At 46.0% G+C, this 14855-nt stretch overlaps 1 protein-coding gene across 1 annotated transcript; it reads left to right on the forward strand.

The window, feature by feature from the left end:
• The first annotated feature begins 1011 nt into the window (after nucleotides 1-1011).
• Nucleotides 1012-3401, forward strand: LOC124648225. Its single transcript, XM_047188019.1, has 2 exons — nucleotides 1012-2181; nucleotides 3277-3401. Exons 1-2 carry the CDS (start codon nucleotides 1035-1037, stop codon nucleotides 3375-3377), a joined length of 1248 nt encoding a protein of 415 aa, XP_047043975.1. The 5' UTR covers nucleotides 1012-1034; the 3' UTR covers nucleotides 3378-3401.
• The last annotated feature ends 11454 nt before the right edge of the window (nucleotides 3402-14855 follow it).

Raw genomic sequence — 14855 nt, forward strand, 5'->3', positions numbered from 1 at the left:
TGGATCTTCCAGTGGGCAGGGCAGATACCAGCAGACCGCTGGACACGGCCAGGACTACGGGGGGCGCGACCGCGGCTCCACCTCTTAGGAACCCTGGGTAGGGTACTTTGCGCCCGTGGGTGCGCCCTTCCCACCCGCCCGCTCGCCATGGTCACCGTCTTGGACAGCGCCCAATGTCGCTGGAGTTCTTGGCCCTCGACCTGGTCTGCACTCGCATGCATATCCTGCAATGTACTCTGGGCCTCCCAACTTCGCTGCGACGCCTTCCACCGCGTCCACACCCTCTGCACCGCCGTACCACCTCGACTACAGCGCCATGCTCCACCAAGCCATGGCCACCGGACAGCAGCAGCTGCAGCACCCGGAGTGGATTATGGATTCCGGCGCCTCCTCACACATCACTGGTAAGACGTGTAACCTCACCAGCTCTCGCTCCACTTTAGGTCTAGCTGGTCTCATGATGGTCTCTTCCTATCACAGCAGCAATATGCATTAGAAATTTTAGATAGAGCCAATATGCTACATTGCAACCCCATTGTTACACCCATTGACACCAAAGCCAAAGTCTCCACTCATGATGGTGCTCGTGTTGCTGATTCCACCCTTTATAGGAGTCTAGCTGGTGCTCCCAAGACCTCACACTCACCCGCTCGGACATCTCATATGTCGTTCAGCAAGTGTGCTTGTTTATGCATGATCCTAGAGAGACTCATATGCAGCTGGTGAAAAGGATCTTAGCGCTATCTCAAGGGGACCTCCCCATTTCGGTTTGCATCTTCACCGAGCATCTTGTTATGATCTCATTGCATACTCCGATGCGGATTGAGCTGGTTGCCCGGACACACGCAAGTCTACATCAGGTTTTTGCGTGTTCCTTGGCAACAACTTGATCTCCTGGCCTTGCGTGCCGTGCGCCCGTGCCAAGTTGGCCCGATGGCCACCAAGTACAACCTGAGATATGTATCGTCGTTCTCTTTCTCCTCCACACGACAACAGAAGTCCGACAGATCCAGATCCATCGCCGGGCTCTGGCCATGTCCGAACATGAGATAGTTCCGGCGTTTGTCCGGTCGCGCGCGCCGGAGATCCGGTGGCCGCCACAGCCGTGGGTTGTTCTGTACCGTGTCCCGCGAAGGGCGAACACGGAGAACTTCCCACCGGGAAAGGACATAACACTCCTCCTAGCTAAACCCCCATTGTCCTCTATCGCCACCGTGCCCTGGCGCATCGCCCCAGACGACATCAGCCCCACCAATTACCCATATATCGTCGCCGCCGATGCCTCCGGCTTTCTCCTACTCTACGCCACCCAGGGCCGTTCCAAGGAGCCAGCCGATACCACTTTGTGTGACGCCCGGATGGACTTGGTCCCGGCCTACTTTTTATGCCATGCGCACCGTAGCTCGGCCTCGCTCCTCCCCAAGCCGCCCTCCGGCATGGTTTTTTTCCATTTCCACAACGTCGGCCTCATCGCCAACCCTCGGGCCGACGGCCACTTTCTGGTCGCCGAGCTCCAGCATTTGATGGGCACCCACCACGCCAGTCTCCTCTGTTACTCCACGAGCACTGATAGCTGGTTCGCGAGGGAGTTTGCCTACCACCCGAACCACCCGAAGCGGCCCTATGATGGTGTCATCTCCCACAAAAGAAAGCTCTGGTGGGTCGATCTCGCTTACGGCCTTTTCACCTGTGACCCCTTCACGGAGCAACCGGAGCTTCTCTACATTTCACTCCCTCTGGGCTGTGTGCAGCCTTCAGCCCGGAGCCAAGATATTGCCAAAAGACGCTGTGTGAACCTGAGCCATGGGAAGCTGCGATATGTGCAGATCGACGACTGTCCTGGGAAGGAGAAGGTGACCATGTGGACGCTCCACAATGCAGTCCACTGGAGGCTTGAGTATGAGGCGAGCTTCACTGAAATTTGGGCCGATGCAAGCTATAAGGCAAGTAGGCTACAATGCAAGGTCCCTGCGCTCGCCTTTGTACATCCCAGCAACCCCAAGGTTGTTTATTTCTTCCAGGACTATTTAATTTTTTGTGCAAATATATCATCACGGATGGTAATGGATGGAGAGTTCATTTCCATGACCTGCCCACCCATAGGCGGCTATTCCTCCTCTTCCGTCCTCGCTTGGGAGCTTCCAGCTTCACTTCAGCCAAATGATAAACCATTTTTAGGTGGTACGTTTCTTCTTGCCTGTTTCTATGAGTATCTGATACATTTCTTCTTGCTTGCACTTATGCATGTTCCACAAGGATGCTGCTGTGATGTGATTCAGCAGTAGCTCGTAACTATTTGTGTAAATGGATAGTTTAATTTGTTGCCAAAAAATTACTTTCAAAAGCGATTCATATGATGAAGGGTTTGATGTATTGAGCTCTTCTTAGGCAGGAATGTTAGCTAAGAATTCACAACAGGTGGCTCATATGTATGTATATCTTATTACAGTAACAAACTATTACATTCCCACGCCATTGAGTCAGACACGATGTAAACTGATTATTAGTTCTTTTGCATCCAGGTTCTGACATTAGCCTACATGAAATAGTAATGCTGCTACAAAGTATTGGTAGCATCTAGTTAACAGATCTTCTGTGCTTAGATCACTTCACCCAACAGATGCAAGCATGGTGTGCAACAGTTGGTGGAGCGTAGGTTTGCCATCCACAATGCTAACCTGATTACTTGTCATTGTGGCTGTGGGTACAAGTTTTGTCATTTGTCTAGATAGAGTATTCAACACAAAATTATGCTTAGCTAGTGTAGTATTTGTTAGTAGGCAATTAGAAATCTTTTATAATTCGATTACTTTAGCCAACTGATCCACAAGCATGTTTTGGAAAAATTGATGGATCCTCCAATTGCAGTATGTGAATCTTTTGGAATTGTGTAGATCATCCAGATCTTAACTAAAATGGGCATACAGGTTCATGTTCAGTAAAGGGGCCTGCAGTGACTAGGGTTGAGTATTGAGATGATCTGTAGTGATGGTTCGATTGCGGAATTTACAGGAATGAAATTATTTATGGGACTCCGAAGAATAAAATTTTACCAATTTTGTTCACAGGAAGCTAGTAGAAAGTTCAGTTATCGTTGGTGCTTAACACTAGCAAGAGCAAATTAATTAATGAAAGCCATACAGCATCTAGAGCCTCATTGTATATTTTGTTTTGGACAGTGCATATAGTTAGGCACTAGTCAAAATATTGACCATTACTAAATTGTTTTCAGAATTATCTCCTCTTTGGTGTACTAACAACTGATGTTTCATGAAGGCCCATCCTATACTGAGGGGGTTGATCATCGCTCTGCCAAGCGTACAATTGATGCTCTGGAAAGGAGGCTTTCAGCCCATGCTTCTGGTTTGTGGCATTAAGTTAACCTACCACAGTTCTCCGAGGTGAGTCTGCTAGTGTTTACAGATATTCTGTGGATGCTTGCGACATTTTTATCTATGAATAAAGGACGTCTACAGAAAACTGAATAATGTCTACCTGCCATCTCTTAGTAAGCTCATATGGATTTTTAAGCTATCATGTAAGAAAACATAACTTAGGTAGGAGTAAAGGACGGCCGTCTCACCTAGAACGGAGAACATGGAAATGATGTTTAGACATGAAGAGTTATTTTTTATTGGGGAAAGAGGAAGTAGATCGGTTCTGTTGAACAACAGAAGACCTCGTTCTGAAAATCATACCATTGATCATTTGATATTCAACCGCTGTTAGCTAGATATACTTAGATTGTGGTGCAATGCTCATCTTTGTTCATTACTTCAAAGGGCCTGAGAAGCTGCTGCTTGAAATTAAAAATAAAGCTCGTTTTTTTTTTAGTTAAGTGGCAGGAGCTTTGCCTGTTCACTTAAGAAGAGGGAACGTCTATAGCATGCCAAGGTTTTTTAAGGGGAACCGAAAAAACCCTCAACCAGACAACTCACACCAGAAAAACGATAAAGCTCATTTCGAATTTCCTGATGTCCATATGTTTTATAATTGGATAACTTAATAATTTTGGTCACTTGCAGAAGGAACGGAAGATGGAGCAAGGCACGTCATAGGCTAACGATGGACCAAGACTCAAAACAATAAGTTTCATTACGTCATGCTCCAACAGCTGCTTGTTTCTCGTTCAGTTTGGTTGCGGCTGAATTTTCTTATGTTATCACTTCTGTCAGACGGTATGCCAGATTACATTGTTGTCCCTGCTATTTTGCAAGACCTGGGGTGCTTATTACCGTCCATGTGTCGTGTGGGTTAGACTGCATGCCATTTGAAAGTCTGTTGTTCCAATTGACTAAATCTCTATTATCCACACACGCAAGAAGAAAACAAAATTGTCAACAATGTTGAATGCCTTTGCCGCGAGCTCAACCTACTAAGAGCATCTCCAGTCGTGTCCCGTTTGGAGGATGCTTCGTGCCGCGTTTAGGGTGTCGCTGCCTAGCCACGGCCATAAACATTAAAATAACTCTTTTTTTTTGCATTTTCATTTCAATAGAGAGAAGAAATTTGTAGGCACAAGATTTTCAAAGTAGTGCAACATATTAAAATAAATTAAACATAAAAACTACGAAAAAATATGTTCAAACTAATTTTGGAACTACTTTGATGGCCCCGTCTCATTGTCCTCCCGGTGGTGCTTCCTGCTCGTCACCTCTTCCGAAGAGGTCGTGGTTTGACGCATCGGAGGAGCTTGTGTCCCCCTCCGATGAGTAGTCCTTGTTGTATTCGTCGTTGTCGATGCTCGTCGGCTACGCCTTCGCCTTCGTCCGGGCCCTTCCCTCCTTCTTTGCCGTCGCCGCCTCCAGCCGTCTCCAACTAGCATCTCCTTCCTCTTCCTCCTCCTCCTCATGGCCTTCGTTGGCGACGGCCTTCCCCTCCTCCTCATGACCGTCGTCGGCCTCCCAATCCTCATCTTGGCCGTCCACCGGTGGGGAACTAGAGTTGCTAGGTGTGGCAATTCTGTCCCACCAATGGCGCCATCCCGGCGGCTTCCCATCGCTATCGGTGTCCGGTGGCAAAGAGAGGTTGCCCATGGTCAGAGAGGAGAGAAGAGATGAAGGGCGCCGGCCGGTTGGAGATCGGAATGCGCAGACATAGGGGTCTTATTGAGCGGGGATGAATGGCGGCGCAAATATCGAAGAGGGCTGCGGTTGCTCCCCTTTTTAGGCTATCCTAAAATTCTGAAACAAGTTCGACCTAATCGAAACATATCAGAAGAATAAAGAGGTTGGGGATGATGCTCCATCGCCTTCAGCTAACAGTGTTATTACATAATCAAATGTAACAGGAGGGATAGACATGAGCTCTTTTTAAAGGTTTCTAAAATTGAGTGCATTGTGCCAAAGCGTGTCCACTAGAGTAACTAGATGATTTCCCGCACGTTGTTGCGGGCCATTGGTTACATAATATTTGTTATATGAGTTGAAGACAAAAGAAAGTAAAAATAGGATGAGTAGTATGAATAATCGTGTGAAGGACATTGCTTCTGTTTCCACAATAAAGCTATCATTTTGTGTCTACGAAGATTAATGGTTTCCTAAACAGCTAAAAGATATCTGAGCTCAATATAAATTGTCCCTGATACAATTGTCCCAATGAATGTTTGAACACTAAGAGAAAATAAATCCCAAGATAAGTATTGTATTGTCGCTCAATCTTGTTTTCAGTCTTAGGCTTCTGTTTGTTTTCTTGTTCTTGTTTTCAGTCTAGACTCTGAGTTGGTCAACTCATGTGTCGTATAAGCTCGTGTACTTTGCCTCTCTGGGGCTTTCTTCTTCCTAATTAAGCACATGCACTTTTCCTGCATGGTTTGAAAAAGAAACTGCATTGCCGCTTCATAATTTTAGTTTACCGGATGTACATATATAGTTCCTGAAAAGCTACACAGTGAGATGTATGCCTTGAGAATTTGTAAATGGAAGCATATTTCCAACCTCAAAGAGCGCAGCTAGAGATAAATCAGTGAGATGATTGAGGCAATAAATAATATAGGGAAACTGGGTTGACAACTCGACATACATGATGGAACTGGTGAATCAGTGAGTGCACTATTGGTACTAGTGCTAGTCTGCTCCCTCTCGGAGCGACGGCGCCTAGCTCTCTTAGTTGGTCGCTCCCAGTTTTTTGCTACCTTTCGTCTGTACTGAGTATGATCTCTACTCGTGCATCCAACCACCAATAACCAAAGTTTGCGAATTGTGTCAACCATATCTACTGTCAACACCCGGATTTTTAAGTCCAGATGCCCTATTACATCATACATCGCAATCCCAGGAAGATTGTTTTTGCGAGACATAATAGTAAGTAGTTCAGAGTCATCATTTATTACAACACATAAGGTCTTACAACAAGGGATCACATGATCCAATATTACACGAATAGATTGTTCAACATCACAACACAAGTAGCGGAAGCGTAGTAGTAGTGGACTATATATTCCACAGGCAACGCTTGACGTTAGAAGACGATCCTAGTTATCGTAGACGTCCTGCTGTCCGTCATTCTGATACTGTTCCTCCTCTTCATAGTCTGGCATTTGAATAGCCAGGGCAAAGCCATGAGTACTTTTTAAAGTACTCGCAAACTATTTTAACGATAATACTCATCAAGTAAAAACTAAGAGGGATGCTAAGCTCTAGGTTTATTTGCATAAAGCTAAGTTTATTTTTAGTAAACCCTTAGTAAAGTCCCATCATGTGCTAGACTAACTCAAGTGGGAACATTAGTGTCATTCCCACAACTCATTATGATTCACCATAATGTCACCTTGTAATCCACCAACATATTTTTAAAGATAACGGAGATAGTATGGCCTTTCCAATTGTCCGTAACCGTGGACACGGCTATTCGAATAGGTTTAACACTCTGCAGAGGTTGTACTCTTGTGCCACAACTTTTGATTACATCCGTCGAGGATAACCCCGAATCATCGTAACACAGTACGCGGATCATCAATCCTAACCTTTCACTTATATGTGCTAGTATGAGCACCTCTCCCCATGAGCTTGGCCTCCCGGTGGAAACCGCAGTCAACCCGGGAACTGCACAGGGCTTGGGCCGTACATTCACCTCATTTAACATCATTCCACACTTAACGGAGGCAGCCTCGGCGTAACCCCTATGAGGTTTGTTTAGAGGGAACCCATACTAAAACACACAAGTTTCTAGTTAAGCCCTACCCATAATCAGGTATTGTGGGGGTACTTGTAATATTGGAAGGGTATCGCATTCAGACCCAATCATCAAGTTTTATCAAAAATCACTATCTTCTCTTGTTCACATCCATCACCACTTTACTTTCTTTCAAAGTCATTTCACTTCACCATGTTCCCATCTAGAGTAGTCAATTTTAATTGATTAGCAATAGCAACTATATGAGGGTGCTATCTAGCTTTGAGTGGTGCTAACTAGGTATTGCTCTACTCTATATCAAGTGAATCATAAATCAAAAAGTACTTTGAAATAAATAAGCCAAAGTAAAATGAAGTAAAAACATGGGATAGGTAAAACATAAAAGTAAAGTGTGAGGGTGCCTTTGCTCTTGTAGAGCTAAGCACTTGTATTTAGCAAGGGCTAGCTTGCCTTGAGCTGAGTGGTGATCAAACTGCTCTTCTTCTTCCGGGGAGTATGCTTCTTCCTCTTGATACTCCTCGTGACTAGCGTCTATATACGAATACGAGGTATAAATACTAAACCAACTCACATACTAAACTAGAAACACTCAAAGAGTTCACACTCTAGTCCTATTAGCAAGCAAACATGGCATGGTGAGTTATTTGATGATTTCTTTTTGAGTAGACAAAATAATTTCCTCTCATTATTCCTATTTCTTAAATTTAGATATATAATTCCTTAGGGAAATTCAGTTTCTTCTCCTTACCTTATATTAAGATTTAATCTCCTCATATAATAATCAGGTATGAAATATAGGTTGACTCAAGTCAACATTTCATATCTATTATATGTGAGTATCATTTAATTGAAGTGCTACACTTCACATGTTATCATACTATTATTTTAAATGCATTAAAATCTCTAAGTAATAAATATCAGGGGTTTATTTGCCTATGACATTCCCCCTGGTTATATCACTTAGGATCAAGATTTAAATGAGAAAGTAGCTCCCATAGTATTGATTACTTTGAATTCCAAGTTGAAAGGTTCTAGAATTGACTACATAGCTATCTTATTTGATCTTGGCTATGATCATACAAATAACATATCTATATTATTGCATAATCAATTAGAGGACATCATTTGTGATTTATTAGAATTGGAACTAACTAAAAATCATTTATAGATTATTTTTAATAATTATTTGAAGTTAGAAAAGGCCCTGCCTTGTTATTTTTGTCATTTAAATTCTATTACGAATTTGGATATGAGGCCTGTGCCATTATTTAGATAATTTCATGGGCTTTCTAAAAATATAAAATTGGTTAAATTTGGTGTAGTAGATCTCCAGATATTTAAATTTGAAGTTAGCATCAGTATTTGAATTTGAACTAAATGGATTATTTCTATTTGAATTTTTGGGCCTGGCGGGAAATGTAAATGGGCCCAAACGATTTAAGCTGCACAGCGCGGCCCGGCAAGCAACGGGTGCGGGTGGGCTGCGGCCGACAGGGTGGGGGCCACCCGTCGGTGCCTCGTCACGCGCCGAAGCGGTACGAGCGAGTTCGGCCGTCGCGATTAAAACGGCGATCAACGGTGTGTGGGTGTCGTCGTCCCCGGCGGGATTCCGGCGAGGCCGCGGCGTCGGTAGGGGGTCGGAGGGCTTACCGGGCCGTTGCGGGACTACGGCGGGGTGCGCGGAGAAGTGGAAGTAGATGAGGAAGCTACTGGCGCAGTTGTGGAGCTCGGGGAGGCGTCAATCGGAGCAGAGCTTCCGCGGGCTCCGGCGGACTTGAGCTCGCGATTCGAGCAGCTCCGGCGAGGTCTGGTGAAATTGACGAGTGGAGGAGTCTCAGTGAGGTGAGGGGAGTGGATTGTGTGAAGATAGCGTCCAGGAATGGCCTCTATTTATAGCGTCGAGGTGTGCCGCGGGGTGCTGTGGAGGAGCGGCCATGGCGCGGCTCCTGTGGTGCACGAAAGGGCAAGGCGAGGACGGCTATCGATAGGCGGTGTCCTGGCGATGCTCAACGTGTGTTGGCGCAGAGAAAAGGGCGACGGGAGAGCTCGAGCGTTTGCAAAAATCATTGCAGTACCCGCGGTACGTCGGCGATGAGGACGACGGTGACAAGGCTCTGGGCGGTGCTTGAGCATGTCTAGCGCGTATAGGGCTTGGAGTGGAGGCTAGACGCGGCGGTAGGGATGCAGGGCGAGGACGGCCGCGTTTGGGTGCACGGCGTCCTGGCGCACGCCAGAGCGCGCTCACCGTGGCATGGACACGGTACTGGCATGGTTTTGGCATGGCTGTTCTGGGCAGGGCCGTGCATGATCGATCGAGTGGGCTGTACCGTTGGTGTCCTTATGCAGTATAGATGCTCCAGGACAAGGGCACGGGTTAAAACGAGGGCTGGAGATGGAGGTGCCAAAGGTGGCCGGCATGGTGTAGGTTTGCATTATTTTGTGTTTCTCCTCGACTTTAATCGACCATGCAAGTACTGGGCTAGAGGCAGGGGGTGTAGAACTAGCTAATGATCACCATTGCAAAGTGGTTTAGGCTCAAATCTGCTGGAACAATAGCATGTAACTCTAATTGGAATTGATGCACGCAACCTGTTCGACAGAATGGCCGCAAGAGACTTTTCTTTGAATTTTGCAGATCTTTTTGGTGAATCTCTTTTATATAATTAGAGTGAAGTATTGGTGGTGGTGGTACTCATTTTGGAAGAGAATTGCAAAGTTTCAAATTTGAGATGATCTTCTTTTTATTCTCAGATCCCATTTTGGCATTTTAATTCTGGTCAACCTAGTCAACTCTAGCCATGGTGGTCAACATAAAAAGTACTCACCTTGACATGGTCTTGGATGACCTGGCTTTGGTTGACAAAATTTAGTTTAGGTTTTAAGAAATACAGGGGTGCAAAGTGGTGAAGAAAATATTTTTCACCCAAATGACCATTATCACATGTATGAAGAAATCTTGATTTTCTTTGCTTTGATTCTTGATCCAAAGATGCAATTGTGTTAGTTTATCATATTGAAGTATTTTAGAAGCAAGGAAACAAGTAATTATGGCCTTAGTGAAGAATTTGCATTTCTACATAGAGTGTATGTGAGTGATGAATGGTTTTTTTTTCTCATTTTCTTCATTTCTCCTTAAGTTAGGGTTTTGTGATCTTGATTATGGTTCACATAGCAATAGTTAAGCATGCTAACACTCATCATGGCAATAGCACATAGATATCACACTCAAATGCACAAAGCTATATGTGGCACTATATGTATGGAAAAAGTTTTTGTTTATTGTAAATTTTGAGTAATGGAAACTCTCTCTTGATCTTTATTATTGTTGAAACTTGGGATGTTACAAACCCTTCCCCCTTACAAAAGATCTCGTCCCGAGATCTGAGAAAACTAGGTACTAAAGAGATCTGGGTACTCAGTCTTCATAAAGTCTTCTCTCTCCCAAGTGGCTTCTTCTTCGGTGTGATTACTCCATTGTATCTTCAGGAACTTGATGCTTCGGGTACGGGTGGTTCTGAAAGCTTCTTCCAGGATGCGAATAGGTACTTCGCGGTAGGTGAGATCTGAGTTGATATCCACAGCTCTATGGTCGATGTTCTTGAAAACCTCGGTCTTCTCGGGTACCTCTAAGCATTTCCGGAGTAACGAGATGTGGAACACATTGTGTACCGCTGACATTTCTTCCGGTAAGTCCAGCTGATAGGATACTTCTCCTCGGCGGCTTAGGACTTTGAAAGGTCCGACATATCTGGGTGCGAGCTTTCCCCTAAGTTGGAATCTCTGCATTCCTTTAAGAGGGGACACTTTGAGATAGACGAAATCTCCGATCTCGAAGGTCATCTCTCGGCGTCTCTTGTCGGCGTAGCTCTTCTGTCTTGATTGGGCTGTCTTGAGGTACTCTCGGATCTTGTGAACCTTCTCTTCGGCTTCCCGAAGAATATCTGGTCCAAAGACTTGACTCTCTCCTACCTCCGACCAATTCAGAGGGGTACGGCACTTCCTTCCGTACAAGGCTTCAAAGGGGGCCATCTGCAAGCTGGCTTGATAGCTGTTGTTGTATGAGAATTCTGCGTACGGCAAGCAGTCTTCCCACTTAGATCCATATTCTAACACACATGCTCTCAACATATCCTCTAGTATCTGGTTGACTCGTTCAGTCTGTCCGTCTGTCTGCGGATGATAGGCTGTGCTGAAATTCAGCCGGGTTCCGAGTCCTTCATGTACTTTCTGCCAGAATCTGGAGGTGAATTGGGATCCTCTATCGGATACTATCGACTTCGGGGTTCCGTGCAGGCTGACTATCCTTGAGATGTATAACTCTGCAAGTCTCGGTCCTTGATAGGTGGTCTTGACGGGGATGAAATGGGCGACTTTGGTCAATCTGTCGACCACTACCCAGATGGAATCATTTCCTTTACTAGATTTGGGCAATCCGGTGATGAAGTCCATTCCTACCGAATCCCACTTCCATTCGGGAATCTGCAGGGGCTGTAGCAGTCCTGCGGGTCTTTGATGCTCGGCCTTGACTCTCTGACAGATGTCACACTTGGCGATGTAACTTCCGATTTCTCGCTTCATTCCATGCCACCAGAACTGTTCCTTCAAGTCCTGGTACATCTTGGTACCTCCGGGGTGAATAGAATACAAAGTGTCATGAGCTTCCTTCAGAATGACTTGTTTCAACTCTGAATCTGATGGTACGCAAAGGCGTCCGTTGTACCATAGCACTCCTTCTTCATCAACAGTGAATCCCGGTGCTTTTCCTGCAGCTATCTGGCTCTTAATTCCATCAATGCTTGCATTGCTTTTCTGGGCTTCCTTGATTTGACTAATCAGGGTAGGTTGGAGTTCAATGCTGGCGAGAATCCTTCACTTACTAACTCCATTCTAAACTGCTCAAACTCTTGAAACAGGCTAGGTTGTTCTTCGGCGATCATGGAGTTTAACTGGCACGGTAGTCTACTCAAAGCATCCGCTACCACATTGGCCTTGCCGGGGTGGTAGTGAATCTCCATATCGTAATCTTTGATTAACTCTAACCATCTTCGCTGCCTCATGTTTAGCTCCTTCTGAGTGAAGATATACTTCAAGCTTTTGTGATCTGAGTAGACCTCACATCGATTACCCATGAGGTAATGACGCCACACTTTCAGTGCTAACACTACAGCTGCTAGCTCTAAGTCATGGGTTGGATAGTTCTGCTCATGCTGCTTCAGTTGCCTTGACAGGTAAGATATTACTTTCCCTTCTTGCATCAACACACATCCAAGACCAATCTTGGAGGCATCACAATACACATCAAAAGGTTTGGTGATGTCCGGCATGATCAGTATTGGGGCTGAAGTCAGTCTGCTCTTGAGCTGTTGGAAACTCTCTTCACACTTGTTCGTCCATTCGAACTTCTTATCCTTCTTCAGCAATTGAGTCATCGGTCGGGCTATCTTTGGAGAATCCTTCAACGAATCGGCGGTAGTATCCCGCTAGTCCGAGAAATGCACGGACCTCAGTCTGAGTTGTTGGGGCTTTCCATTCTTCAACAGTCTTGATCTTCGAAGGGTCAACGGCAATTCCTCCGGCGGACAATATGTGTCCCAGGAATCCTACTTCCTTCAACCAAAACTCGCATTTGCTGAACTTGGCGTACAGCTGATGCTCCCGAAGGGTATCTAAGACCGCTTCCAGGTGTTGCTCATGCTCTTCTTCAGATTTGGAGTAGATAAGGATGTCGTCGATGAAGACAACGACAAACTTATCCAGGAAGTTCATGAAGACCTTATTCATGAGATTCATGAAGTAGGCGGGAGCGTTGGTCAATCCAAATGACATGACGTTGTACTCATACAATCCATATCTGGTGGTGAAGGCAGTTTTGGGGATGTCCGATGCACGGATTTTCAGCTGATGGTAACCTGTCCTAAGATCAATCTTAGAGAACACGGTGGCTCCGGTTAACTGGTCAAACAGGTCTTCGATCTTTGGCAAAGGATACTTGTTCTTGATGGTGACGTCATTGAGCTTGCGGTAATCCGTACATAAACGGATCGCGCCATCTTTCTTGTCCACAAACAAAACTGGTGATCTCCAAGGTGATGCACTTGGTCTAATCAAACCTTTGGCTAACATCTCATCCAGTTGCTTCTTCAGTTCCACTAACTCTGCCGGGTTCATACTATAGGCTCTCTGGGCTATAGGTCCGGTTCCAGGGATTAACTCAATGATAAACTCGATATCCCGATCTGGGGGCATACCGGGTAGATCATCAGGGAACACATCGGGGTATCGACAAACGATCCTGATTTGATCCAAGGTGGGTTTGGATAGGCTTTGGTTACAGGTGAACTTTCTAGGCATCCTTTCAGATATGTGCTCGACTACTATTCCGGTGCTACTAGTCATGGTGATGGCCTTCTTGGCACAATCAATCAGTCCATGATGTTTCGCCATCCAGTCCATTCCGAGGACTACTTCCAAACCTTTGGCTCCCAGAACAATCAAATTTGCATAGAATTCTATTTCATGTATTCTGATTGGCACATCTTTGCAAATTTTTCTAGCTTTAGTTGTTGATCCGGGGATTTGAACTATCATGACCTGCTTCAAACTGATGGGTTGAATCTTACTAGTGCATGCAAAATCTTCGGTAATGAATGAATGCGATGCTCCAGAATCAAACAGCACTCTTGCGGGTATTGAGTTAACAGAGAACATACCCAGCACAACATCTGGGGCTTCCTGAGCTTCTTCTGCATTCATGTGGTAGAGGCGGCCGTTGCGGTTGTTCGGGTTGTTGGGGGCGAACTTCTTGGTGGTGGTGACACGACGCTGCTGCTGTGCAGGGCCTGAGGTGTTGGCGGCGGTCTTGGCGAGCTTCTTGGGGCACTCATAGGAGAAGTGCCCAGCCACTCCGCACTCGTAACAGTTGTAGGTGGACTTGTCCTTGGGGGTGATGGGAACAGCATTGCTCCCAGTCCTTGGAGCGGTATTTGTGTTGTTGTTGTTGGCGGGGGCTCTCATCGGAGCGCGGTTGAAGTTGTTGTTGTGGTGGACGTAGTTGTTGCTGTGGTGGGGTCCACTAGTCCTGGGGTTTCCTCCACTCCGGTTCTGATAACCGGGGCGCGACATCGGTGCCGGGGGCCTGTTGTTCCTGGGAGTGAATCCTCCGCTTGAGCTAGGACGGAACTTGGGGGTATTGCTGGGCCCACTCTGGTGCATCATGCGGCGCTTGCGGTTCTCATTGGCCTGATTCAGCTTGCCCTCCATCTGGATGGCGGAGTCCACAAGAGCTTCGAGGTCAGCAAAAGGGATGTTGACCAGCACCGTCTGCATCTCATCATGCAGTCCATTCAGGAACCTCTCCTTCCTCTTTTCAACGGTATCCGTCTCATCCGGGGCGTACCTTGACAAAGTGAGAAACTTGTCGCGGTATTCCACCACGGTCATTCTGCCTTGTTTCAGTTCCCTGAACTCATCTCTCATCTTCTTGATCAGACCTGGTGGCACGTGATACTTACTAAACTTGAGTTTGAAATCTGCCCAGGTCATCATTTGCCCCGCATTCAATGCGCGGGCACTTGTCCACCAAGCACGTGCAGGTCCGGCCCGGATAGTGGGTGGCGAACAACACTTTCTCGTTATCTTCCACTCCGGCAACCTCGAGATTGTTCTCCATAGTCTGGAGCCAATCATCGGCATCGAGGGTTCCTCGGTCTTCTTCGAACACC

The sequence above is a fragment of the Lolium rigidum genome, chromosome 4 (assembly GCF_022539505.1).
Source record: "Lolium rigidum isolate FL_2022 chromosome 4, APGP_CSIRO_Lrig_0.1, whole genome shotgun sequence".
NCBI classification, from domain to species: Eukaryota; Viridiplantae; Streptophyta; class Magnoliopsida; order Poales; family Poaceae; genus Lolium; species Lolium rigidum.

What these genes read in the sequence shown, in the direction of transcription:
- LOC124648225 (XM_047188019.1), top strand. Translation starts at nt 1,035, where the DNA reads ATGTCCGAACATGAGATAGTTCCGGCGTTTGTCCGGTCGCGCGCGCCG. An exon ending in TGATAAACCATTTTTAGGTG is followed by an intron (nt 2,182 to 3,276) that starts GTACGTTTCTTC and finishes TGTTTCATGAAG; the next exon opens with GCCCATCCTATACTGAGGGG.